We start from the raw sequence: 26,794 nt of genomic DNA on the forward strand, positions 1-26,794 counted from the left end.
GATTGATTGATTGAAATGCCCTTGTGATTTCCTGAGCAGGTTGAAGTGGAAAAGGGCAAAGCAAACAAGTGGGCTAAAAATAGTGCTTCCATTTCTCACTTCTTTCCTCTGTTCTGTATTACATTCATATCCTTTCTTTTTTTTTTTGCTTGTCAAGTAAACCATTTAACTATCCGCCATTGGCGCACTAGGTCAAAAAAGACCTCTCCCTGTCAGCACTTTGCTTTGCTTTGTTTTGCTTGGCACTCCCATCTTTCCGTTCTCTCAACAGCTCATCTACATTCAAGTAGCTGCCATGCCATCCGCTCCAATACTGGGTCGGTCTCTGATCCTGTTCGTTGGATGCGCTGTCTTCTTTCAGCTCATCCTTTTCTTCAAGAGCAATTTTTCGTCCTCATCTGACTTTGACCAACAGTTCTCCTCACAGCAAAATAGGGATTGGCCTTCAGATTCATCAAACAATTGGAATGAACATGTCCGGAATCGACACCCTTCGGTGCAACTCTCACTTCGAGACTATGAAGTTTTAGATGAACTAGCGGAAAAGATCGCCACAACAGAGTCGTATCGTGTCTTTGAGAATAAGGATGAAGGGCGAATCCATGGAACAAACATCAAAAAAGACCCCACCCTCGTTCGTAAAATTAGGGAACAGATCCAGTGCTGGACTACCCACGGTTCCTGGCAACGACAGGATGGGGTGTTCACACCACTCAAACATCTAGGGGACTCGCGCTTTGCTAAATGCGACAGAAATTTTATCAAAGCATTGGATCAAGAAGGTAGCGGTCACTACTTGGGTGAATTTGATCATGCAAATGAACGGTTCCTGGTTCGAGAGGCCGTCAAATATAAATGGGTACCCGATGAGAAAATCTGTGGACCAGGATCCGGAATCGGTGTGATGGGTTTGGAGGACGATCGAGCCAAGTATCAGCCCTATACTAAGCAAAGTTTCTGTCAGGTGATCAACCAACGCGACGTGCTTGTCGTGGGCGACTTGACACAGTACCAAATTCATGATGTGTTGTTGTCAGCGTTCCAAAGTTCATTTGCCTGTTATGGTGAGCTAGGCTGCCTACACCACAGTGCTCATGGACTCTGTCAGAATGTTGGTCTCAAGTATGCTAGAAATGACGTGCTGTCAGTTCCCTGGGCTGTGGACCCAGAGGAGGAAGAATATCCAAGCGCAACAACGGTAGAGCAAGCATGGGCAACAGAGGATATGCTTCTCAAATACAAAGTGTTGATCCTGAATCGCGGTCTCTTCTGGAGAACAGACGAGGTGTTCCTGAGTGAGCTGGTCTTTACTATGAAACACCTTTGGAAGTATTATCCTGATACCCTGATTATTTACCGTGCAACTCATCCTCTATCATCTAATTGCTCGCAGCTGAAGAATCAAGGTGAGGATGAGGCAATCGCGGATAAATATGGTAACTCCGTAGTTGAAGGAACTGTGCTTCAGAAGCCGCTTAAGGAACCGCCTAAAAGGCAAATAGAGCGCCAAGCAAATGGAGAGGAGTACCGCCCATCAATGGCGGATATCCAAAGGCAGAATCGCATAGCTAAGCGTGTGGTTGAGGCGGCGGGGGGTATCTACTTGGATACAGAGGCCATGTTTGCTCTGCGACATGATGGAAGAATGGGTGACGGCGATTGTGCTCGATTCTGTGCTCCAGGACCACTAGACGCTTATGTAGACCTAATTTATAACACATTGAGGATCCTGCAAGTGTAGTTGTGTGGCTGCTACTACATCCAAAATACTATTTCATTTATTGCAGCAAAATATAAAAAAAAAAAAAAAAAAAAAAAAAACATCCTGTATGATGGAAGATGATAACACTCCTACAACTATAAAACGTTTGTATGAAAGTACAGCGAGCACACCTCGATTTTAAAAATATGCTAATGATTGTCAAGATAAAATTCTATGCATCAATAAGTAAGTGAATATTTTTTTTTTTTTTTTTATTTTTTTTTTTATTTTTATTTTTTTTTTCAAAGCTGGGTATACCGAGTGATCTTCATCCTATAGAAAAGTAACTGTGGTGCACATGAGGAAGTATTAAATACATTTATATAGCAAAGCAACAGGTCTGGCTAACAATCCTTACTGCGGTTATTTTCATCGCCGGATGATTGGGACCACCATTTTTAGGCTAATAGCATCAAGGAAGTTGTACGGTTGTGCTTTGACTCCTCAGTCCACTAATCATTGCCGATTTTTTCATTCTCTTCCACTTCCTCCCCTCCCTCTATCCAGCTTTGGATAATGTTTATAGCTGTGCAGGATCACCAATAGACAGACAGCCACTGCTGCCCACCAGTCAGGTCCCAAAACAGGCACAAGTGAGTGGGCGAGTAAGTGGAAATATCAACTCGTCCTATTACACAGTTGGATGAAGATACAACATCTGAAACGCACAAGGATGAAGATAATAAGAGTGACAAGGACGATGAATGGGAATGTTGGCTCAAAATTAGGTTAGTGTGTAGTCATTGCAGGTTCTTTAAGAAGCATGGACCTCAAGGACACATCTTTTGATACAGATGAATATTGTGACAATGGAAATGCCAGCAGCTGCAAATACAATAGAATGAGCGGCCTTGTAGTAATTAAAACAAATAATAAAAATAAAAATCGTGAGTGTGGATATTCCCAGATGATAAAGACTTATTGGGATGATAAGTAGTTCGTTTTATGATTCTGGCAAATAATTGGATACCCATCCTTAAACTAAGCAGGATATATACCTTACAACGCTTTGCATTGTCAGTAAAGAAGAAAAAAAAATGATTACAACCATAATAGCAATGCTCGATGCCAAAGGAGGAAGAGGAGGAGGATATGCAGTTGCTACTCTTTACATTGAGGCGGTTATTATCAACTGCTAACTTGGGACGAGCAAATGGTGCAAGAGATCAAGAAAATGTCTTCGATTTCATTTTTGCAAAGCAAATGGCACAAGATCAGTCGTATCTAGGAGCATCTTGGTAGGTTCTGAGTTCACCAAAGTGCTTTCTATGTACAGCCCCTCTTTTCAACCAAGTTATAGAAACAAACAGAACTATTCTGAATAGCTGAACAGTTGTTTGTATTGCAACATGTGTACATGTACTGTAGATGAGGTCGAAGATGACCAATAATCAGTGGAGTAAACACAAAGATAGAAGATGGAAAGCATTAAAGTTTATTGGCTTCGAGCCTTTCTCAGCGCAAAAAAATTTTGATTTGATTTTCTTGTGATGTTTTTTTTAGGGGGGTAATTGTGTAACATGGATTTCAGCAAATTTTCAACAAATCCAATAAAAATCTATTCATTTTAGAAGCGCACGAAATTGAGGCTTGTAACTTCAGTAAGTAGTCTTCTCAAGGTGTGGAAGAAAAAAAAAAAACAGATTCTCACCCCTTCTTTCAAAAATACAAAAATGAACTCCACCCCTCCTCCATCCCAACAAAGCGACAGAAGCGAGCTTGCTCACTCTTCTACTGCTCAAGAACAACAAACTGTCAATGAAAATGAAAATGAAAATGAAGAGCCTCTGATTCGGACTCGTCCATTGTATGCCAACAACAAATCTGCTCAACCAACGCGTGTACATCAACACTGGCACCAGCAGGAAAATCAACCTCATCAGCAAATTCATCAAGTTCAACACCATCAACAGCTGCATCTTTCGCAGTACGGTCGACAGCCCCCTGCAGGCCAGGTAATGTGAAGCCTGTTGTCTTTGACCCATCAATTAAAGGTAATCGAGAAAGTTTAACCAAATCCATTTCGCTCCATTGTTGTAGAACGTTGGGGGTTCACCTCTCTCTTTCATTCCAACCTCCGCTCTACTTTATCCATCCTACCCGGGCTATCCTGTGGCAAACTTTCAGACCGAGTTTACCGCTCCACTTTCTCCTGCCTCTTCCTTCCACTCCCCTACTCCTTCTACTCATTCTTTGTCTCCGCCTCCCCTTGGTGCGATGTCCTCCATTTCATCGGGCTCGAACGCCTATCGCGTTAAACGTAAAGCGACGACAGTGACGCACGACTCTTCGGCGTCTCGCAAACGACCATCTTCGTCATCGTTACAGTCATCAGAGTTGAAGACACAGCAAGGCATGTCAGGGAGAGCTCCATCATTCTCTTTCAAAAAAGAGCACGAAACATGTATTGCTAGGCAAATGGCGCTTCCCGAAAATTGGCCAATTTTAACAGCAAGAGGGAAGGCAAGAAAAGATCGCCGATCAAAACGGGATGTCTTTGCGGACATTGCGCGAGAGCTCAACAAGAAATTCACTACAGAAGAAAGCAAACTGAAGATTGGCGAAAGCCAAGTAAAAAACAAAGTGGAGGCCATGTATAGGATCTTTTGCAAGGAATGCACTTTTTACAATTCAACTGGAAATGGTGATAAACCTGGTGGCCTAACCTTAGACGAACAGATGAATTATAGATGTCACTATTTCTTCATCCTGTTCGAGGCTGGTTCCATATCAGACGACGGTGAGATCGTTGTTCATGATAACGAATCATTTGTCCCTCCCATGATGCGTCAGGCCAGTGCCAAGGTTGATGTTCAGAATAACGTTGAAGATGTGGAATGGTCAGATACTGAAGGTAGCACGAACGAAGACAATGACGGATACAACGATGACGATGGTAACAACGGTGGTGACGATGATGTTGGCTCTAGTGACCATGGAAGACGCGCAACATCAGTTGCCTCGACTGTTGCTTCAATAAAGTCAACAAAGTCAACAAAGAAATCAAACCAGGAAACGTTGTCAGCCCCACCAAAGACAAAAGGACCACAGCAAAATGACATAACTCAAGTGGTCGATTTTATGCGCGAGGCTGAAAACAAAAAAATGGAAATAGAAAACAAAAAAATGGAAATAGAAAACAAAAAAATGGAAATAGAAAACAAAAAAATGGAAATAGAAAACAAAAAAATGGAAGTAGAAAGAATCAGGATAAAAATGGAGGAGGAAAGAGAAAAAAGGAGGCTAAAAATGGAGGAAGAAAGGCATGCGATTTATAAGAGGGAGCGCGAGCTGGAACTACGGGGCCGTGAACTGGAATTACAAGAGAGAGAGCTTAAAATGGCTTTAGAAAAAAGAAAATTGCAATCCCCAGAACGTGACCCCAGTATTAATTTTAATCTTAAGAATGTGTTTGCATTCCGCTCCAGGTCCAACAGTGCTTCACCAACTAGGTCTGGTACAGCTCATAATAATAGCCAAGGCTTTTGAAATTGTTCGAAACACTCTTCATAGGAGATTCTTATTTCTATAGTGATGTCTCATTAAACATTGTCGCTTTTAGTTTTGCTCGCTTGATATCGCCAAGTACCTTCATTGCTGCCTCGTAGCGTTCTACTGCTTTCCAATCACTAAAGTCAATGTCTTCTTCAAGACATTCCTGTGCTTGGAATCCCTCAGTCACTCCATCTTGCACTTCACGTACCCATTTTTGTTGTTCCTGTCCTTGCTCCAATGTTGCGTTTGATTCAGGGTCCATGAGTTCCTGATCATCTTTATCAAGTCTCGTAAGGACATTGTGAAGGACGACACAGGCTAGTACATGGGCTGTAGCAACATCAACGTCTTCTTGTCTTAAAACTCTAAGTCGTAGCGAAGTCAGAGATGGAAAGCGACCCTTGAGCATCCCTAATTGCGTGTTCAATCTTTGCTCGAATGTGGCTGAGGCGCTTATTGAATTCCCTTGCATTGGCGATAAGACCTTGCATTCTGGAGTAACCTGTCATTAGGGTGGGCGACGACTTGTATGCCGCATCTCCTATTAGATGTTCCTCCTCACAAAAATATTCATGTTTTTTTGTAAATTGCTTCGTTTTCTTGAATGCACTAGAATCGTGCCAAGTCCCATAATACCCTGTATAAAAGGCCGTAAAGATACCCTCATGGTCGCAAATCGCTGTCGCCCCCATTGCGAAGCGCCCTTTTCTTGTAGCCCAAAAGTCTCGTTTCCAAGATGGGGCGCGTAGGTGAGGAAGGTCAGTCCCATCAATGATACCTATGAGATCTGGAAATCCTGCCTTTGCAAACGCCAACTTAATTTCCGCTTTTCTGTTAGCATCGGGCCATTTGATGATATCGTTGGCTATGGCACAAAGTGCGGTAATAACTCGCTGGTAGTACTTGTGTGCAGTACCAACAGAAACACCCATAGAAGGGTCAATCGACTCGTACGAAGCCAGAGATCCATTGTGGGCAAGGCGTTGGAGAGCAACCATCAATTGAATTCTGACGCTTGGTTGAACCCTATAACCAGTGGACTGGAAGCAGGGGTGGTCCTTAATAAGATCAACCACAACGTCCATTTGCTCTTTCGTCATTCGAAAGGCTTTCTTAAAAATTCTGGGACTCGAATTGGCAAGGACCTGGTCCCGATGGACCGAGGACTTGAGAAAACTCAACCTAGTCCGAGAAACTAAATATCTAGCTGTCCGATATTTCTTAATGGCCAAAAGAGGCAAAAGTGCAGTAGGACAGGTCTTTGGGAACTGGAGAGTCCACATTAGTAGCATTTTCATCGCTGATAAAGTGCCCTCACGAGCGCTCAAAGGATGGCGATCAAAATTGCGATAACGGACCATTGTAAAAAGAAAAAAAGGCTTGGGGGAAGAAGGGTAGGAAGGTGTACTTTCGTGCGTTTCTAAAATGAATAGATTTTTATTGGATTTGCTGAAATCTATGTTACACAATTACCCCTAAAAAAAACATCACAAGAAAATCAAATCAAAATTTTTTTGCGCTGAGAAAGGCTACGCGTACTTCTGAACATTAAGCAATGTCCTGTGCCAGTAAACCAAACAAGGATAAGCTGTACAACATGAGCAAGCCTCAGGATGGTTTTTTTTTTTTTTTTTTTTTTTTCTCCTTCGCCACTTGGAGTGACAAGAGTGAAATGGTTAGCGCAACCCTTGGAAATGAGGAAATTCTTCAGTTTCAATCAAGATGACAGAACAATAATACCAACAATTCCGAAATGCCGACAACATCATTGAAGAAGTTTGTGTCAGAACTGCTTCCACCTCTGCAAACAATGGTAACTCATCATGCTCTGTGTGGTTGCAAGACATTCGAGAAGTGTTTCCGGATGCACTGCGATTTAAGTTGAATGGCCATCCCATTCCTTTTAGATGCTGATGGCAACAGGTATGCAAAGTTATTATTTGTTTTTTACCATGGTGCCTTATCAATTGCTCTGAAAAGAAAATGGGTGAATTTAATTTGGCAAAGTTCATTATTTTTTGTCTATTAGAATCGAACCTCCACGCATTGCGTTCTATCTTGACAAGGTCCTGGATGTCATTACAGGAATATCGCCGATCTGCAACTGCAACAATAGTAGCAACGTCAATAGCAACCGCAAAGTCGTCATCCGTTTACCTATATCGCAGAAGTTATCAAATCTGACTTCCTCACATGAACTCCTTTTACCAATATCAAATTTGGTTCAGTCTTTCAACCAATCTTTTACTGGCAACAACGCACAAGCCGAGATGATCAACTCTAACCTTGAAAAGATTGCAGAGTTGCTGCTTGAGGCCAAAGAGAAGGATGACAAAATAATTGAACCGCAATTAGAGGCTAAGGAGAAGAATGATAAAATGCTTGAGCTACAAAGCCAAGCCCTTGACAGACTTGCCATCCTTCAAAAGCAGGCCAATGCTATCCTCACTCAGAACTTTGAACTATACGAATATCCAATCCCTCGACTTTTTATCATTTTACCTGACAACACCACCACCAAATGGGACCCAAGGAAAGTTTTGAGGAACAAATTCCGCCTTTATTTCCTCTGTGAATGTGGGGATCACACTGCAGAGACAAGCAAGAGTATTCAGAACCAAATTCATATTGCCAAGCATGATGGATATGAAGTCCGAGACAGCACAGAGTTCTTTCGGAAGTATGGGAAATATATGCTAATCCTTTTACAGATGCTCAAGTTAGGAATGGGAGCAACCCCGGCTACTTCATTGACACCAGGTCCAAATCTGATCGATGCTGCTATCGCTTACTCAATCGCTTATATGGGTACGCTTTCCAAGAAATATCCAGTTTTGGACAACGCCAACGCAATCGATGACTATGGAGAGCTTGAAGGGGCTGACCTTCGACAGCTGGACACATTCCTTCGTATTAACGATGAGGGCAGAAAACTTGGTAACCTGTACAGGATCACTACAGAAACAGGCCGTGTCAAATGGGTTTGTTTTGAACACTATCGTTGGACATATAGAGAAGCAGAACAGAAAGTGTTTGAAAATGCAGTGGAGACGAATGGAGGTGAATATGACTCGCACCTTGGTAAAGTGGTTATCACATTGGAATCAAAAACTAGAGCTGGAGAATTCTTCGATGCGCTGACCAATGCAAGACGTGTTTACGAGCTGGTCATCGCATTCAGGTGGCAATGGACCAAGACTGACCTTGAAGCATTTGAGAAAGCACTCAAGATGTCTAGTGTATCGATTCTTCGACTTGATCTTGGAGAATTTCAAGGGAGCACAACCAGAAAAATACTTTCTACATCTTTACGATACGAAATACTTGTTCGCATCATGGAGATTAGCAACATGAAGACGATTCATATTGCTCTATCCCCCGACCTCATAAAGTTTTCAAATTTACAGCCCAGAAGATCGTCACAGCTTCATCAGCTATCCTTTAAGGTGCAACCTCAATCGATCAGAGCTGGTGAATATCGAGTAATTGCAAATTCACTCAAGTCCAACACAGCTTTGACCGCCTTGGACCTGAGAGATAACTTAATTGGGGAAGAAGGGGCCCTGACACTGTCTAAGGCACTAAAGACGAACACGACACTAGCCACTTTGAACTTACTCGACAACTCAATTGGAAAAGAAGGAGCTGTAGCACTGTCAGAAGCACTCAAGACGAACAGGACTTTGGCCATTCTGGATGTAGAGTACGATTCGTTTGCGTAAGAAGGAGCCCTAATGCTGTCAAGGACCAACACGACATTAACCAGTTTGGCCTTTAGTAATAAATCAATTGGAAATGAAGGAGCTTTGGCACTAGCTAAGGCACTCAAGACGGTCACAACTTTGACTTACTTGGATTTGAGATACAACTCAATTGAGGATGAAGGGGCTGTAGCACTGTCAGAGGCACTCACGATGAACACAAGTTTGACTACCTTGCACTTGGATAGCAACTCATTAGGGATGAAGGAGCTCAGGCACTGTCAGAGGCACTCAAGGTGAACAAGTTTGACTATCTTGAAGTGGTAACTCGATTAGGAATGAAGGAGCGCAGGAACTGTCAGAGGCGCTCAAGATTAACAGAAGCTTGATTACGCAGTTGCGCTTCAATAAGGTTAGGAAGGGCACTGTCTGAGGTGCTCAAGACTAGCACAACTTTAACTACTTTGGACTTGGGGTGCGAGCGTAGCATGATATTTGTTTTGTATTTTAAAACCTGAAAGATTACACTAATAATATTCTTGTGAAATGTAGTAAGAGAAAAGATATACAAGTATTCTTTCTATTATCCAAATAAAGGCGCTCATTCTCGACTCGTTATACTGCATTTGAAGTGCATTATTAATTTATATCAGGTTTGATTCCTAAGGAGTTCTGGCATTGTTTTTTGGGCGGAGCAATTTAGAAGTGCTACTGGATATCGTGCACATGGTTGTGGAAGCTACGGCTACAGCAATAGGGCTCGCGAGGGTGACAACGACAAGACTTGTGATGACAAACACGCTATAATTTGTTCCATTTGGTGTGTCAGTTGCCACCTCGGCTGCTTGTTAGCCAAATCTTGAATCTACAAGTGGTTTTTTATTTCAAACTCTTATTCACGTACAAATGTTTGGTCCTTCGATTGAATAGCCAAGGGGAACAGATAAAATATTAGCTAAATATATTTGACTGTGGATCACGGGGACTAGCAAAATTTTTGGAAAGGAAAACGCCATCAGCTCCACTTTTGTTCTTAATCTTTACACTCGAAGCCTTACCCCTCGACTAATAAGAAGCTGAAGATAGTATCGCAGCCATGCTAGTCATAAGCATATTTGACATTTCACTGATCCTGGACATGATCTCTAACAATCTGACCACGGAGGACATCTTTACCTGCTGTAGAGTCTCTAAGACCTGGGCAGTGCTCTTCACACCATACCAGTGGCGATCTCTCAAGATTGATATCCCAAGTCCACGATTACTACACTCTTCGGAGGCCAAGCTCATCTCCAGCCATGCTCATCTGATCCGGCACTTGGATATCAGTAGCCTTCGAATATTAAGCGCATTATTGTTCAATCCAGTGCCAGCGCCTCTGACATTTTTTTCAGAAGACAACACCTACAAAACAGCATGTACCGGCCTTCGGTCACTAGTTTGCAGTATTGACTCATTAGATGGAGAAGATATGTACAGTACAAACCGATTTAATAAGTCGAAGGCGCTACTTGAGCTAATTCGGCTGAACCCTCGACTCCAGCGACTTCATATTAATATATGTCATTGGAGAGTTCCTAAATACGTCGCTCAAGTATTCTCACTACTGTCCACATCTTCTCTGACAAATCTCTGTGTTTCAACACCATCTATCTTCAGTGAAAAAGTTTACCGTGTGATCCTTCGCTCATGTCCCGAAACCCTAAAATATCTCTCTGTTCATACCACCTTTGCATCTTCACTAAGACATAGCGTTGATGAAGGAGATGATGAAGATGATGCAGACGGGCCCACTGCAAACCTACCACTCTTGCCTCATGGACAGCAACGATTATTTAGTGGACTCCAGGAACTGCATCTCACAGGACTTATGGGTATCGAATGTGCTACGACGATATTCTTTCCATTGTTACGGCGCTGCTCCTCTCTTTCTGTTTTGGCCGTACCTGAGATCAATTCCGCTCTGATGATGACGTTAGGAGCTATATTGCGGGAATATTGTCCACTACTTTCAACCCTAATAGTCTATTGGGAGAATCTTTTTCCAACTGATCTCGCCGCATTGATCAAAGAAGCTTTTCCTGTAGTACCCCCTTTTTCTTGCAGGCTAAAATCCTTGACTATCGGAGGCTGGGCTCAGGGGGCTGAACCCTTCAACCCATTTGACGAAGGTGACATAATGTTTGATGCTCTTCCTGCTATCCTGGATCATTGTGGGCCGTCCCTGGAATGCTTACGGTTACTGGACGGCTTAGCCTTATCTTGGACTGATTTTGGGCGCATACTCACATCTTGCTCTACATTGAAGGAACTGTCATACGTCCCACCTATTAATGGAAGATATCTGTCGTTCGCAAAAGGGAGGAGCAGTGGTCCCTTGGAAGGGTTGGCTTCTGGCCCACAATGGTGTTTCAAGGACATAAAAGTCCTCCACTTGCATGTATTTGACTATTTAATTGTCAAACAGGAGGCGCCAATAGTTGCCAAAAATGACTCTGGAGTAGGGCTTGACTCAACAGCCCAAGAAGCTCGAGAAGACACACTAAAAATAATCAATCTATCACACGATCATGAGATAAACTCCTTAAATCTGGTATCCTCCCGATCAGTCCAAGTATGGATAGGATTGCTTTTCAAACGACTAGGCCAACTTGTCAAGCTGAGAGAATTAATTCTAGGTTGGGAGTCACCATGTATGCCCGCCAAACAGACACTCTTCTCATGGGGGTTCAAGGAGGGTCTGCAGCATTTAACGGGACTGAAAGATCTGGAAGTCTTGCATCTATGGGAAAGTTCAATCATCTATACTCCAGAGCAAGCAGCACGACTCCCAAGGAGCAAGCGGCAGGAAAGTAATCGATTCTGGGGTCAGCGAGAGCGGCAATGGATGAAGCAACATTGGCCACGACTTCGAGAATACAGTGAAATTCCAGTCATCCAGACCGGTCCCGAACGCTTTTAGTTTGCTTTTAATGTGGATTCATAATGTATATTTATATACGCGAGCTTATATATATAAAAACACGGTTGTATATACAGATAATGTTGCTTCAAAAAAAAAATCAAAGTCAATAAAATTAGAACACAAAGCTAGAAGCTTTTTTACGCATCAAACTGAAGCGAAATAAGACTTTTTATTTTATTTTATTTTATTTTTATATCTTTATTATTATTATTATTATTATTATTATTATTATTATTATTATGGAGCTACACAACGGGGGACTACAGCACGACGATCACTACAGAGCCCTCGTCCCCTTCTTCACCTTCTTTCTCCATAATACCTAGATCCTTACGTGCTTGGTCCAAGACCTTGGCCAGTTCGAGCGCACAGTTCTCTTCACCCTTCTCCAATACATTCGCTGCTATGCGAGATAATTCAAAGTCCGATATGAGAGCTTGATCATTTGGGTTCGTATTGGCCTTGCCTAGGCCCGTTGCTGTCGATGCGTCCTGTACGGAGCCATCTGCTGTAGCTATGTTTGTCAATGTGTGGGTAGTATATAGCAGTCCACGGCTCAAAAGGATTAACAATTGATCTGAAGGGCCTCTCGCAGCGTTCGCTGGTATCGATCCATTCCTTGTCTCCAGTATGAAGCGGGTGATTTTAGGGTCTGCAGAAATATAGGGAGGATCATTCAGATTGTTGATGCCAATCTCATCCTGATCTTGCTGACTTGAACGTTCAGCCCTTGGTTCCCCGTTCTGTTCTTGGCCGCTTCTAAGCGTTTGATCGATTTTTGCGCGCAATGACTTTTCGACCCAAGGTGCGACAGAAGATCTAGCTTCCTGTTCGACCTTCCAATCCAAGTCTCCGAAAGCACGGGTTACAGGCAAGCCCAGGAATTTGCCATGTCTTGTTAAGAAGGTGTTTTGTGCAGATTCTGTTGAGCTACTATCGCTGTTACTGCCGTTGGTACTGTCGGTTGTGCACGAGGTTGAGCTACCGTTGTGTTGAGTTAAGAACTGCTCTGCAGTGAGTGCACGCTCCTTTGCCTCTGATGTGACTTTATAGTATTCTTCTGAGCCTGGATACCGGACCGAATGCTCGTGAGTTTCTGGTGGGTTGAGCCGACGAGCAGTCCACTGGCCTGCCGCGTCGTATCCTGCAAGTATGGCAACGGAGTCTCCCAATTGGGCAAGATAGAGGTCATGTCGACGTAAATCTACCCCTGTTTCTGAGGATGATGGCGATGATGTGTGAGGAGCCAAGAAGGTAACTAAGGCTGTAGATCCTGTGATGACTTGAGCGATGACCTCTTGGGTTTTCTTCACTTCGTCCTCAGCGTTCATTTCAGTACCATCGGGTTGAGCTAACGAGACGGTGATAGCAGTCGCCAGAAGCAACTCGTCAAGTTCTTTAAAGGTGGATTTGAGGGTGTCGATGACCTGAATTGGGTCAATCTTGCAAGTGTTGGGGTTGGCATGGCGATGATCACGGTCATCGTCCGAATGATCTAGTTGGGTAGAGAGGGATTCATCGAGGATTGGCACAAGGTGTTGTTGGAGATATTCGGCACATTGTGGACCATGGTGGGCTAACCGCACGAAAAGATGGAGGAAATGTGCAATACAAAAATATAAAGTTAAAGTAGTGTGAGCGATGCGATAAAGGGCATTTAAGGCATGGAAATAAATAAAGTAAAGTAAAGTAAAGTAAAATAAAGTAAAATAAAGTAAAATAAAGTAAAATAAAGTAAAATAAATTAAATAAAATGAAATAAAATAAAAAAAATAAAAAATAAAAAAAGGAGTTGTGGGGTCCAAGACGGTTCATGGTTGATGTGGTTGGAAACGCGCATTTTTTTTTTTTTTTTTTTTTTTTGTAAATAAACAATTTTTGAGGAACAAAAACGGGAAATCGAGTGCCAATGGATTGGTTAGAGTTGTTGTTATTGGTGAATGTGGTCTCGTACAACCATTCCTTATTTTTGTTATCGACTGCATAAACAAGCAAGGAGTCTTGAAGGAGAAGAGCAAAGAATGTGGGGTTGCATTGACTAATTCAGAGCAAAAGGGCTAACTTACGATCGTATAATCCGACTAAAAGTCCACCTTCAAAGCCTGTAGGTTGGATGCTGACGCGTCCATTGTGCTCGCCACGACCATTTCCTTCTTGACTAGCTTGAAAGGATGTTGAGGTAACGGGGTATTGTCTGACAAACGAATGGGCTTTGATTGAATTGGCTGTAGGGATCACAGCCACGGTAGTTACTGGTTTGTTGGACTCTGGTACTGTCATTTGTTTTAAAAGAAAATTGCTATTTAGAGAGAATGATGGTTAAGCAGAAATTGAAGCAGTATACAGTGTATAATGCGATACGATGTGAAATTGGGTGGAAGGAGAAGGAAAAGGACAAGATGTAAAGGATGATCAATGGATAAGAGAGGGATAAGAAGAGAGCGAGGGACAGAAAAAGAAGAAGAAATAAATAAATAAATGTGGAATCCGATTGTGAGGATGTGTTTGCATAAATGTTCTCTCTTTCGTTTTGAGGATGCAAATGAGAAGAATAAAAAGAAAAGAAAGAAAGAAAGAAAGAAAGAGATAGAGAAAGAGAATGAAGGAAGGAAGGAAGGAAGAAAGGAAGGAAGGAATAAATAAGAAAAAAAAAAAAAAAAAAGCTGTTTGTATGCCTGTAGTGTGTGTGAACACAGGAATAAACATGTGCTGAATATGTAAACAATTCTAAATATCGGTAAAGAAGTTGCCTGTCTATACAAATGCCATGGTCATGTTCAGCATGCACATGCAACTTTTTTTATTTATTCATATATATTTTATTATAAATATTTATTTTATTATTTTATTTTACTTTATTTATTCCAGTTGAACAAAGGTTCCCTTGCTAACCTGGACTGAGCACAGGACACAAAAAAAAAAAAAATTACACACGGTTGGCGGTTGTGGTATGTCTGAATATTTATACTTTTGTGCGTTCTGGTTGGTTGTAAAGCACATTCACTCCTTTTTTTTTTTTTTTTTTTTCAAGCTTTCAAACAACAATCCTCGCCATCTCTCTATCTCTCTCTATCTCTCTCCCTCTCTCTCTTTTGCTCTTTCTCTCTTTCTCTTGCTCTCTCTCTCTCTCTCCTACTAGGACTACTTTTACTATCTTTTTTTTTTTTTTTTTTTTTTTCCTTTTTCTGTCCATCAAACACAATTCACTGTGAGCTTTGAACTCATTAAAAGGCATTAAGAAGAAACGGTAAAAAATTATTCGATTGATGCCTACGACCCGCGGTAAACAGGAAAAACAAGCTCATTCATGCATGATAAAAAATATTTTTATACAAAACGAGTATTCAAAAAGATTTCGTTGCCACTAAAAACCCACGGTTCTAGGGTATATCTTTTGCATTTTGGTTAGTGATTCACACAAGAAAAAGCCAAGACAAACAAAAAGGAGGCATCAACGTATATACAACCCTACAGAATCATAAATGCACGGAAATAAAATAAAAGAAAAAGAAAAAGAAGCCTCATTATAATGAGTAACGGTTCTTGTCATTGTTGCTTTGAAGAAGCTACAGCAATATGTGCAAGGCGGGAGATTGTTATCAGTATTGGACGTAGTACCCTGCATCCCCAAAGGCGATGGGGCACACGCGGCATATTCCCTACTCGTAATATTCATGTGTATGCCCTGTCTTCCATGCATATCCTTTTTTTTTTTTTTTTTTTTTTTTTTTCCTTCTAAATCCCAATATGTCCGACTTTATCCAGTCCCCGCGCCCACCCAACTCTATCCCTACTCATTCTGTATATTAAATAAAATGCTGTACATGTACATGTAGAATTGGGCACCAGTTTTTCCGTGCTTGCTTGACAACATGTCGATCCCAATTTTGTTTTTTCTTCTTTTTACAAAACAACAACAATAGCAGAACAAGAACATGTTAGGATTATATTTATATATATATAAATATATGTTTATGTTTTTTTTTTTTAAAAAAAAAAAAAAAAAAAAGTTTGTCATTACCCAAAGATGAATGTCAAGATCGTTGTGCGTGGGACCGAAAAGGGCTACAACAGAAAAGCTTTTTCAGATGCTCTTGTGATTCCCGCCTATGCGAACCTTGTGTTCGTGTCCAATAAAAAAAATATTGTCTTGACTGGCACAACTGGAGAGAAGAAAGAGGTACCTGCGTTCCAAATGCATAATTCTGATCCAATTATTAAAGCGGTTGGATAAGATAGACCTTTATATCGGGTGCCTCGGACATAAAAATCCTTGCATTAAATAATACTTATTCATAGAGTCCTCGCCAAAAAGTCATAAACTGGATATATTTTTCAGGCTTTTAAATTGAATAGAATACTTCCACTTTTAGACGCAGGAAAAATACGTACAAACTCAAAATTTTAATTTTTACGAGAGCGTTTTCGATTGATAAGAGGCTCGTCCTCAGACTCGCTATCCTCTATCACATTAAACATGCTTCCAGCATCTAGCGTAAGATCCACTATCTCAGGGCCTAGGGTAACAGCTTCAGCTCGCTCTTGATTTAGTACTCTAATGAGTTCTGCATCCCACTCACTATTGTCGACTTTGAAAGTGTCACTAAGGTCCACAATAGGCTCGTTTTCATCAAAAACCTCTTGATAAACCTCTTCGACTATTTCTTCCTGTGCATGACTCCTCTCGTTATAGTATCTCATGCCAATTTTCACAGACTTCTTCCATACAGAGTAAAAGACTTTACACGGAATCTGGGAAAACAAGCTTAGTAGCCTTTTTTTCAGCAAGATGGATGTCATTGTCACCATTGCTCTCGAGGCAATTATGTTTTTCACAACTGCCCAGATCTTCTCAATAGGTTGTAGCTCGCAATGGTAGGGTGGAGTCTTGAGGATTTCATGTCCACCATTCTCCTGGGCTATTTTACTGATAGAGAAATACGACTCATCAGGAAGAGCGTTAACCAATTCCATAAGCTCGTTTTTGTTCAGTGCTTTTCCATTTTCCCTTGTTGGAATAACAATCTCCTTGCCCGTGAGCCACTCTTTGATAGTTTTCACAGTGTCGCTCTTGGTTGGTTTCCTGTTTTTCTTGTGAAAGTGATATGAAGCGCCATCAAGATGGATTTTACAAGGGCCAAGTCCCATCTTATTGAGATTCTCACAAAGTCGCTTAAAGATACTATCGAACAAACTAGCGTTGAAGTTTCCATGATAATCGTGATCTGTTGCCACGACCCCTGCATTCCTGATCTCCTCAGGTACGTCATCCCACAGTTCAGCCTCCTGCTCTTGGCCTTTTTTTGATTGAGGCTTTGGTCCCTTTGATGGCCAAACATACACGCTATCATTAACGAATTTGCCTTCAACCTTTTTAGCAGCTTCATCATAATATACAATGAAGGCTGCAAATATAACCATGATTGGTTTCCTTCCTGCATCGTTAATGACACCACCGCCACTTTGCACCCAACGTCTTGCTGCAGCATGGTCAATGTGGCAGTAAGACTCGTCCAAGAAGACCTCTGGAGTCCTAGGCACCCAACTGCCGTCTACTAGTTTTAAATTCTTAAGACGGCGCTTCAGGTAAGTAGCTCGGAAGGCAATATTCTCCTTGGAGTCGTGCAAAAAGTTCTGTCGGATCCCTTTACCCCAATACAGTCCCATTTTACGGAGGTCGCGAGTGATTGATCTTGCTGATCTGTCGATTTCAAAGTCTTCTTTCAGTTGGTTTGCAATTAAACCCGCAGAATTAGGAGTCCCGCTCTTGTTTGATTCAACTATGATATTCAGCACCTTCGAGTTTAAATCCTTGTCCGCTTCTTTTTTAGGGCGTCCAGTTCTTCCTCGCCCTGTCATTTCGACGATGCCTGTTTGTGCATATTTAATTGCTGCCACACAAGTGTTTCTCCCTACACCCATCAGAATCGAAAGGTCCATTGCTCTGTTGTCTGTCTTCTTAAACCAGTCTTGGACTGCTGGTGGCGCATTCATTATAGCATTATATGTATGAGCTATTATCGCGTATTCGTCTTTAGTAACGGACGCTTTACTGCGTGTAAATGCCTTTTTTCTCTCTCCAGTTTGTTTGTCTGACAAGAATGGATTTAAATCGAGGGTATTGGGACGCTCACCGAATTGCTCTAATGAGGTAGAACTCCTTGGCTCGTTTCTGGGAGGAGTAATCCATTGATATTCGGTAGGAGACCTAATAGGGGAGAGATCGGCTTCAGTGGGCAGTTGTGGCGATCTTCGAGGCGGAGTGAAGGGTGTGCCTGAAATCATTTGGTCGATATTTCCTTCGCTATACCAACCACCAAGATCGTTGTATGAGAGTAGGTTATTGATATCAAAAGGGAAAGACATTTTACTATCTGAAGATTGCGAATAAAGTAGGTTGACAATGAGGATGAGATCGAGAATGAGATTGAGAATGATGTTGCCCATTTCTCGCAAATTCTAATATTTCTAATTAAAAACGAAGATTGAATTGGTTTGGTGGCCATGCATCTAATTCATTCCTTCTATTCAAAAAATATATGCATTTTTGTCTTCGTACGTAAATTTTTATTTTTCAAATTTTTAATTCAAATTGAGTATTGTAAAATATATCCAGTTTATGACTTTTTGGCGAGGACTCTATTATACAGACATTAATTATATTCATTTATATAGTACCATTGTATATACAATATATATATATTTGGTTGCATTAATTTTTTTTTTTTTTTTGCCAAGACCATCAGCTTACGGCATTTTTCAATTAAGAGTCCATTCCCATGTGCTCACTATACCGTGTACAAACACGATCTACACAGAGAATGAATGAGACGCGAATAAACTATAATATACTTCGAATCTACGATCACAAGTCAGATTGTCCTAGGTATCACTCGTCCTTTCGAGCAACGTTAAAATCATAATGTCAACAATACAAATACGCATCCAAAGATCAGTCAACATGAAAATGATCCAAGCACAGATTCAGAAAGAAAAAAAAAAAATAAAGAATGAAGAGGAATATAAAAACTATTGCGCGATAACATTCGATTATCTTTCCTTAACGATACAATAGTTAGCTTCCTTATTAACATTGCTATTATGAATAAAAGTAAACATATCAATACTCTGTATTTCTTCCCGGTTGACTGCTTTTTCCCTCTCAGGAACAGGCTCGCACACGTAGATGAGGACTACATTTGTATATTTGTCAATAATGACAAAAAAAAAAAAAAAAAAATGTATATTCATGTATAAATATTTGCTTGATAAATGTCATCGGTTGTATCCAATATTTCCAGTCTCCGCACAAGATCAAGTAAATAGCTTCCCTTGTTCTGAATATTTTCCCGGATTTCTTCATTTTTTTTCTTTTTTCTTTTCTTTTCTTTTTTTTTTTTACATAGTATATATTTCCTCTTAGTATCTTTGTGTACCCATGCAAACAACCACACACATTGACGCATACTTGATTCTGCACACCAACAGGTACAGACAATATTCAATCTCTTTTTTCTTCATCAAGATCAGGAAATAATAAAAAAAAAAAAAAAAAAAAAAAAAAAAAGAATGATCCAAAGACCACAGTAGCCTTCAACTTCTTTTTATTTTCTCCGACGCGTAGTTCTTCCCGTGTTTATCCATCAATCTCTCTCTTTTTTCCTTTTTTTTTTCCTTTTTCTTTTTCTTTTGTTTTTTTTCTTTTGCATCAATGATCTGTTGAAAGGTCTGGAACAGCTTTTTTTTCTTTTCTTCTTGTTTTGTTTTGTTTTTGGTACATAGGTGGGTATCCGCTCAAAAAAAAAAAAAAAAAAAAAAAAAAAGGACACAGACACAAACGTGTCAATTGAAGCTTTCACGTCCGTGCGAGATAACTGTATCATTTCAGGATTTTTGGTGATATTTTTTTTTTATATTCAATTTCATTTTCAATTGTAAATAAAATAGAATGCTTGAACAACGGGCAAATAAACATTTATGTACACAGAAATGTATGTTTATATATCAAATATGTAAATATGCATCTAAATCCATAGCACACACACATACACACACAATAGGACAAATATTTAGATCCGAGTATATAATCAACAATAAACAAATTACACCAATAGTTTTTATCAAGTCTTTATTATCCAAAGTACTTTTTTATAAAACTGAAGAACAAAGTCGACGGACTGAATTCCTTCATGCACTCAATACAATCAAGAAGTCAAGTCAACAGAAAAAAAAAAAAGCAAAACATGTTTTCTCCCGCGCATCTCTTTAGTGAGCTTTTTTACTTTTTGTTTCTTCTTGATTGGTCCCTACTTACTTTCAATGGAATGGAGGAAAGGTAGCGGTTTGTCAAGGAGCTCCATTCCACCTCCTCGCCTTCCCTCCTCTTTCTTTCTTCCCGCATTCATCGCCCAACCGTTTCTTTGTTGCCACGTTGCCATCCCCCCCCCCCTTGGTTGCAATATCCCGCCTCCAAAGTCCGCATATAGGCTGTTACTACCTCTTCTTTGTAATGTCCAATGACCATTGGTGTCCTGATCTGATGAAATATCGCTGTCTATAGAGGTAATAGGAAAATAGAATGATTCGGGTCCTGCAAGAGACGGTAAAGAGGAAGGCGGTGGTGCAGAGGGCAAATATATCGCAGGTGCGGCGGTCAAGGGTCGTGTAACGCTGTTTGAAGAAGCTACAGGAAAAGCAGAAGCAGAGACAGGGAAAGGAGGATGCAAACGAGGAAGAGCCGAAGAAGGTGCATCGATTGTAGAACTAACTTGCATTGTTGCAGCATTAAATGGCGTCACTATTTCCTCCGGCGTCCACTGGGAGGGGTGAAGCTCTCCCATTTCATGCCCCATCCTAAATCTCAACCTAATTTCCCTTGACATTGGTACTGTACGTAGATCCGGGTTTACCATACCGTCTGGGCTGGGGATTGTAGTTCCAAAGCTAGTCACTGCCGAAAAACCTGGGGTAATTGCCTTCATTAGTATTGTATTAGCGCTGAAATGCAGCGGTTGAGGTACGCCTGCAGCTGTTACAGAAATTCCAGACAGCTGTTCTTCTTGTTTCAGTACTGTTCTGGTGCTGCCATTCATAGAGGCATTGCCGAGCTCTCCATTGCCTGTAAACCGCCTCCGGAAATATTGTTGCTCCCGCCATCGACGCTGAAGCTCCATAGCATACGGTAACTGTGCATAGCAGATCTGGTTTGGAATAGACTCATTCAATCGGGACTGCTCTGATAATATAGTTGTCTATATGCTATCTGACTTGTTCCTTGGCGAGTTACCGAGGTTGCGGTGGGCTCCGCAGTAGCTGTAGATGTCGCTGCTGGGGATTCAGATGTTGCAGTCCCCATTGTCGGCATTGATCCCCAAGCTATTTCTACCCGTCCATCGTGCGCTTGTCCAGCCTGGTCCGTAGCATGGCTCCCACTAGCATAACTGCGCATGTTTCTCGTGCTGTCCGCAATTGCTCCACTTGTTCCTGTGCTAGCTGTCCACATTGACGTGAAGTGGCTCCCAGAGTACGCAGTAGTGTCTGGTTCACTACCATTCACCAACCTGAGCAGCCTCGTTAGCTGAGCCGGGCGGGCCTGCGACACTACAGAATAGGCGACCATGGCAGTTTCAAAGCCAGGCGAGCCTATAGACGCATGGTTGTGCGAGCCTTCGGGGGTTGAGATAGAAGCTGATATAGTACTGTTGGGGGTGGCAAGGGTACTATCGTTGGGGAAACCACCTACTGCTACTACTGATGCAAAGGCAGGTATAAGCACTGGTAGGTTGTTGTTTGGGAGCAGTGAACCAAGAAGACCTATAGTGAATTCAAAGCAATTGGCGTGTTATTCGAGCTCCATCTCTCATTAAATCATGATATCCATCAAAGTGCTAATACATCTTTACCATTTGGGTCAATAGTGTTGCGCAAACTGAACTGACTGCTTCAGAAGTGCCGTGATCGTTGATGCGGCCGCTGCGGGTGACCCATCTGATTCCCTATGCTGCTGCGACAAGTCGTCATGTGGCCTAGATAGATCACGGGAAGGTACCAAAATTTATTGACCCTGTCCCTCCTCCGTCCTCTGCTGCTGGCGAAATGTCACGTTCCTTGGTCGTATCTCTTCGAAAGTATATGATATCCCGTTCGAGACCGTAGCTGTAAGAGGCGTAGATGTGGTTACAGTATCAACACTGACCTCATATTCATGAGGTAAACCTTCGGTTGCACTGCCAGTGATGCTAATAGATAGACTATGAGAAGGCGAAAGGACGGTTTCTTGGTCCGTCAAGATATTGCTAGAAGTGTGGTCGGGAGACGGCTCTGCCGCATCAGTAAAGATGATGACAATGTCTGGGTGTCGAAGTCACTCGTCACTAGAAGCCAGTCCAGATGAATAATCTCTTGTGGTGTAGCGCCTGCGTGGTAAAGTTCTTGGTGTATCATGTCCATCGTGGCCCGCTAAAACTAGGGGCATTGGTTGCTGGTTCACAGACACTGATGAGTGGCTATCGTTGTTTAAAGCATTGACTTCCATCGACAAAGATGAAGATGAATGTGAGGTGCTCAGCACGGACTAGTCAGAGTCATTGGTCCTTGGGAAAGAAGGAGAGTAAAGTTGGTACTGCGTGACTTCGTCTGTTGAATTGAATATAGGATCACTTAGTGGGCAGGAAAGTTAGTTCAAAGATGGTGATAGAAATAAGAAGGGGAGATGGAAGGAAGCCTTCTATTTGTAGTGAGGTCGCCTACCTCACCACCATCTATACTGATATGTGTGGTATTTGGCGTGCTGTAAAATGAAGCGATTTGGTTTATATTCCTAGTTGATATGCATCGCGGCTGCAGCACTGATTATCCTCAGAGCTGTGTCCCATGCTCGAATACTGTATTACAGGTATCACATTCTCCCTTGAATCTATATGAGAAGACCTTAACTGCCTCGAAATCCAGACCAAATTGCTAGCGAGCTGCTGCAATGGTGGATTGTAATTTCATTCTAGACACAACTGATTGGTGTCATGCCCATGGGCATTATTGCGACTATGCACACCATGCATAGTATGGACGGTAAATCGATCGTTTGTAAGACGTTGGTGCTCTGTGCATATTCGCGTTCGTCTTCAGATTCATGCATTGATAAGTTTTGACCTGCTGGGCGCAAACTCAAGGCCCTTGGTCCATATATCTGCGTATGCGTGGACTAGATACAGGCAATGCCAACGATGATTGTACTTTCCACGTGTTAAAGTTGACATTAATAATGACCTGTTTGGGTTCATATCTGTTTACCCTAGTTCATTGTGTAGCGCCTTTGGAAGATATGGTGGCTGATGCAGATCGCTTTCCATCCGTCTTTCGATATAATGATGCTGCTGAGATTGCAATGATAGGGACCCCTCGTTCAGCCCATGGAGAGTTAGATTGTAGAAAATACTATTAGCGCTCGATGCTTCACTCGCAGACAAATAAGGCTATTACAGGCCCTGCTGAAGATGTTGCTGATGTTGTTGTTGTTGCTGGTGATATTGAAGTAATCGTTGGTGTTGACGCTGTCACTCACGTAAAACAAGCGTTAATGGAGCATGGAGCTCCAGGAGATTGTTAGAGAACGAATCCGAGTACGATGCATAAATCGGACCGTATGAGGAATAGTCCGACGACACATATTGGACGTGTAACATTAAATCAATGATGTTGGATGACTGCTTAGGGCAAAGTCATGTTTCAGGTTACTAAAATGAGAAAAGTTAATTGGCTATAGGCTTTTTAGCTGGCTCCGCGGCTTTTATTTTTATTTATTTTTCTGCAAGCATAACTAAACCAGATCGCCATGGATAAAAGAGACTTTGATGGAATCAATGGAGTAAAGAAATGTGGCAATGCCAAGTTAAAGAGCACTTCATGCCATGCACTCATAAAAAAAAAGTTCGAGGCACCTTAATGAATCGTTACTTGAAAACAAATTGGTTATAAGTGAGAGTTACACAGTTTCCTGTGTTCGAATTTGTGTTCATGTGTGTGTTTATTTATAAATGAAGGGTGTGCAACCTTGAATCAATTATTACTTGCTTGCATTATGAAGAGGCAAAAGAGAAAAGGAGTATGGAATGAGAAATCGATGGGACGGAAATGATGGCATGCAAGTCATTTAGAATGCAATGAACAAATGAGAAAAAGAAGGGACAGTGCACTCTGGTCAAATGCAGATCTGCAAAGATATTTCAAAAACAGTACTCCACCTTCCTATTCAGGCTGGACTAACGCAACATGAATATGTATATTGTATCCAGCAGATGTTTTTAAGTTGAGGGCTGAGCTCAAACCAGGGCTCCATTCTCATCCGGATGGAATATTTTTACAATGCGTCTGTCAATTAAAGGGTGTGGCACACCGAGACTGATGAGGAAGAAGGTCGTATCCATGTTGTGGAATCTCTATGGTGTTGAGAGCCTCCATTCGGGAAGCGCTTGCCGTTACTATGTTGACCGCCAGTGCCTGTTTTGTCTTTTACTCAAAAGCGAAAATGCTGTTGTCAGCATTAAGCGTATTAAACATGTATCAGAGAGCCAAGCAGAGGGCGTGCTGACAAAAAAAATAAGGTTTTCTTTTTTCTTTTCACAATGCAACTTTGTTGTCTGTTGGTTTTCCCTTCTCTCTTTTTTTTTTTCCCTTTTTCTCATCTCAACGAACGCCATTGACATCTACTTTCCCTTCATCTTTAATTCAGATTCCTCTTTAGACTCCCTACTTGTGCTCATTGTGTACTCCACAATATTAGGACTCGAACAGCTGATCTTCAACAATATACCCATATTACCCCCATGCCAGTTCCGTTTCTGGCAAGGCACCGCTGCCAACAACAGCAGCAGCAGAGCCAAAAAAGGTTCCACTTGGTGCAAGTCTCTATATTTGCGCTTCTACTTGTCTTAGCTGTCGCTCCTCGGTGTACTGCAGCAGTAAGCTTTTTTTTTATTTTTTTTTCTATTTTCTTTTTATGCGTGGCATGTCAGCAAGTCAGCAAGTCAGGGACAAGGAACAGTGTCACTCCGCATCACAAATGAATATCGGCGGCAAATCATGGAAGTCTTTGTCAATACGGTATCCATGGTTCAGAACTCATCAAGGAATATACACCTATAAAGTAGATAGGAGTGATTATCTATCCGCCTACTTTTACATCGCCCATTATTCAAATCCAGACATCATTCGATTTCTTTATTGAACGAAAGAACCAAAAATAAAGCCAAAAGTTGTTCGATCAAGTGTTTCACAACATGGCAATTTTGTGTAATCGAACGAAATTGACAATTTGTCGAATCCTAAATTTTGTCATTTCTCTCATAAAACTTTTTTTCTTTTTTTTTTTTTTCCTCCAAACAAGTCTGACGAAGCACACTCTGCTTACATATACCGCCACCCAGGACAGACTATCAAGCTCTATCAACGTCAAGTTATTCCTCCTGTTATCGGAACTAATTCACCAAGTTCTGTAAGTGAATCCAAAAGCATTCTCCCTTCTTTCTTTTTTATCCAATTTATTCGCCCCATCCCTGACTGTCCCACACACCCTGTCAACATCGTGCTCAGTTTTTTGTTTTCATGTCTGGAATGTCTCTGTTGGACAGACATACGCCCGAAAAGGGAAAACAAGGGGAAAAGAGAGCTTTTTTTCTTTTTGACGTGGAAAATTCAGTTCAAGGATTAACAGTGTGTAAGAGAGAAAACAAGTCTTTCCTCTCTTAAATCTCTCAAGTTGGAACCTAAAAAGACTAATCGATGCCAACAACCATCAACATCCATGGACTAGGAAAAAAAAAAAAAAAAAAAAAAAAAAAATTAAGGCCAACACACCACTTGAATACCATGACTGAACTCTTTTTTTTTTTTTTTTTTTTTTTGGTGATCAATAGAGTGATCCTCCTACAACCTCGTCGACTACGGTAGATGTGCCGTCCCCAACTACGCCTCTTACTCCCTCTACACCCACTTCAGCTAGTACTACCACTTCGAGCGTGCCTGTTCGACCTAATACGTCCTTGCATAACTCGAATTCTCGTACTGCTACTCAGACCTTGACATCAAGCACAGGAGTCAACACAGCACCAACTTCGTCCCCTTCTAAAACTGCTGAAGCAGCTAGTAATCACCTTGTTGTCGCAGGAGCAGCTGTAGGAGGACTAGTGTTTGCTATTGGTGTAGGTATTATTGCTTTTCGATGCACCATGAATCGGCGAGAGAGACAACGTCGGAATAAAGAGATGGCTGCAACCTTGGCAGAGAACTTTGACCGAGGTGGCGATCCTATTGGCACACCAAGAAAAGGATACTTGGAACTCAGTGATGGTCCATCTACGCCGGTACCTGGAAGAGCAGGCGCTAATCTGTCAAGACAAGGATCTCAGGATGCTTATTATGCACACAAGGAAAGCGGTGGGGGACAGCAAGACTACTATAACCCTCACTACGTTCAGGAGCGGTATGGAACTGCACCGACTGGCAACTATGGCATGTATGAAGAGACTGAGTTATCAGTGATGGGAAATAGTCACTCAATGGCGTACCCATCTACCAGTGCACCGAGCAACCATTATGGAGGCTATAATGACTATGGCAGTCACCATGATGCTGGTGGATATTATGGTGGAGCTGGGTCACAGCCTCCTCGAGGTCCTCAGGCCTATTGAACCCTTGATAAAAAATAAAAAAAGCATATGAACGATGTAAAGACAGGATCCTTTATTATTTTTAATTTTACTTTTTCAATGTACCATAGAAAGCCCTAGTCTGGTTAATAAAAAAAAAAAGTATATTTTGTTGAACGGAGTGCATTCACAGTACTGGAGAGAGAGTGAGGAGCCCTTGATTCCAACA

The 26,794-nt window shown here is 41.6% G+C and overlaps 7 protein-coding genes across 7 annotated transcripts; 5 read left to right on the forward strand and 2 right to left on the reverse strand.

Annotated features, from left to right (window-relative positions):
- Window positions 1-108: 108 nt before the first annotated feature.
- On the forward strand, window positions 109-1,788 carry BCR41DRAFT_344323 (hypothetical protein). Its single transcript, XM_022022480.1, has one exon. The coding sequence runs from the start codon at window positions 296-298 to the stop codon at window positions 1,739-1,741; it is 1,446 nt and encodes a 481-aa protein (XP_021886615.1). The 5' UTR covers window positions 109-295; the 3' UTR covers window positions 1,742-1,788.
- Window positions 1,789-3,410: 1,622 nt separating this feature from the next.
- On the forward strand, window positions 3,411-5,310 carry BCR41DRAFT_418034 (hypothetical protein). Its single transcript, XM_022029569.1, has 3 exons — window positions 3,411-3,717; window positions 3,803-4,856; window positions 4,878-5,310. Exons 1-3 carry the CDS (start codon window positions 3,436-3,438, stop codon window positions 5,249-5,251), a joined length of 1,710 nt encoding a protein of 569 aa, XP_021886616.1. The 5' UTR covers window positions 3,411-3,435; the 3' UTR covers window positions 5,252-5,310.
- Window positions 5,289-6,618, reverse strand: BCR41DRAFT_418035 (hypothetical protein; the record flags this gene model as incomplete). Its single annotated transcript, XM_022029570.1, has 2 exons — window positions 5,289-5,622; window positions 5,894-6,618. 2 exons carry the CDS (start codon window positions 6,616-6,618, stop codon window positions 5,289-5,291), a joined length of 1,059 nt encoding a protein of 352 aa, XP_021886617.1.
- A 296-nt stretch (window positions 6,619-6,914) lies between these two features.
- Window positions 6,915-9,230, forward strand: BCR41DRAFT_8970 (hypothetical protein). Its single transcript, XM_022031071.1, has 2 exons — window positions 6,915-7,180; window positions 7,287-9,230. The coding sequence occupies exons 1-2, from the start codon at window positions 7,143-7,145 to the stop codon at window positions 8,977-8,979; spliced, it is 1,731 nt and encodes a 576-aa protein (XP_021886618.1). The 5' UTR covers window positions 6,915-7,142; the 3' UTR covers window positions 8,980-9,230.
- A 780-nt stretch (window positions 9,231-10,010) lies between these two features.
- On the forward strand, window positions 10,011-11,937 carry BCR41DRAFT_344328 (hypothetical protein). Its single transcript, XM_022022481.1, has one exon. It carries the CDS (start codon window positions 10,055-10,057, stop codon window positions 11,918-11,920), a length of 1,866 nt encoding a protein of 621 aa, XP_021886619.1. The 5' UTR covers window positions 10,011-10,054; the 3' UTR covers window positions 11,921-11,937.
- Window positions 11,938-12,119: 182 nt separating this feature from the next.
- Window positions 12,120-14,552, reverse strand: BCR41DRAFT_418038 (hypothetical protein). The gene is made up of 2 exons (XM_022029571.1): window positions 13,990-14,552; window positions 12,120-13,499 (listed from the first exon to the last, which is right to left on the reverse strand). The coding sequence occupies exons 1-2, from the start codon at window positions 14,201-14,203 to the stop codon at window positions 12,184-12,186; spliced, it is 1,530 nt and encodes a 509-aa protein (XP_021886620.1). The 5' UTR covers window positions 14,204-14,552; the 3' UTR covers window positions 12,120-12,183.
- A 10,019-nt stretch (window positions 14,553-24,571) lies between these two features.
- Window positions 24,572-26,703, forward strand: BCR41DRAFT_344331 (hypothetical protein). Its single transcript, XM_022022482.1, has 3 exons — window positions 24,572-24,879; window positions 25,305-25,412; window positions 25,834-26,703. The coding sequence occupies exons 1-3, from the start codon at window positions 24,745-24,747 to the stop codon at window positions 26,605-26,607; spliced, it is 1,017 nt and encodes a 338-aa protein (XP_021886621.1). The 5' UTR covers window positions 24,572-24,744; the 3' UTR covers window positions 26,608-26,703.
- The last annotated feature ends 91 nt before the right edge of the window (window positions 26,704-26,794 follow it).

This window comes from Lobosporangium transversale (assembly GCF_002105155.1).
Source record: "Lobosporangium transversale strain NRRL 3116 chromosome Unknown BCR41scaffold_1, whole genome shotgun sequence".
In the NCBI taxonomy this organism is placed as follows: domain Eukaryota; kingdom Fungi; phylum Mortierellomycota; class Mortierellomycetes; order Mortierellales; family Mortierellaceae; genus Lobosporangium; species Lobosporangium transversale.

Coding starts and splice junctions, on each gene's coding strand:
- BCR41DRAFT_344323 (XM_022022480.1), top strand. CDS start 296: ATGCCATCCGCTCCAATACTGGGTCGGTCTCTGATCCTGTTCGTTGGA.
- BCR41DRAFT_418038 (XM_022029571.1), bottom strand. CDS start 14,203: ATGACAGTACCAGAGTCCAACAAACCAGTAACTACCGTGGCTGTGATC. Junction 13,500..13,989: donor TTTAGTCGGATTATACGATC/GTAAGTTAGCCC, acceptor TCGTGCGGTTAG/CCCACCATGGTCCACAATGT.
- BCR41DRAFT_8970 (XM_022031071.1), top strand. CDS start 7,143: ATGGCCATCCCATTCCTTTTAGATGCTGATGGCAACAG. Junction 7,181..7,286: donor TTAGATGCTGATGGCAACAG/GTATGCAAAGTT, acceptor TTTGTCTATTAG/AATCGAACCTCCACGCATTG.
- BCR41DRAFT_344331 (XM_022022482.1), top strand. CDS start 24,745: ATGCCAGTTCCGTTTCTGGCAAGGCACCGCTGCCAACAACAGCAGCAG. Junction 24,880..25,304: donor CTCCTCGGTGTACTGCAGCA/GTAAGCTTTTTT, acceptor CCTCCAAACAAG/TCTGACGAAGCACACTCTGC. Junction 25,413..25,833: donor GAACTAATTCACCAAGTTCT/GTAAGTGAATCC, acceptor GGTGATCAATAG/AGTGATCCTCCTACAACCTC.
- BCR41DRAFT_418034 (XM_022029569.1), top strand. CDS start 3,436: ATGAACTCCACCCCTCCTCCATCCCAACAAAGCGACAGAAGCGAGCTT. Junction 3,718..3,802: donor GACAGCCCCCTGCAGGCCAG/GTAATGTGAAGC, acceptor CCATTGTTGTAG/AACGTTGGGGGTTCACCTCT.
- BCR41DRAFT_344328 (XM_022022481.1), top strand. CDS start 10,055: ATGCTAGTCATAAGCATATTTGACATTTCACTGATCCTGGACATGATC.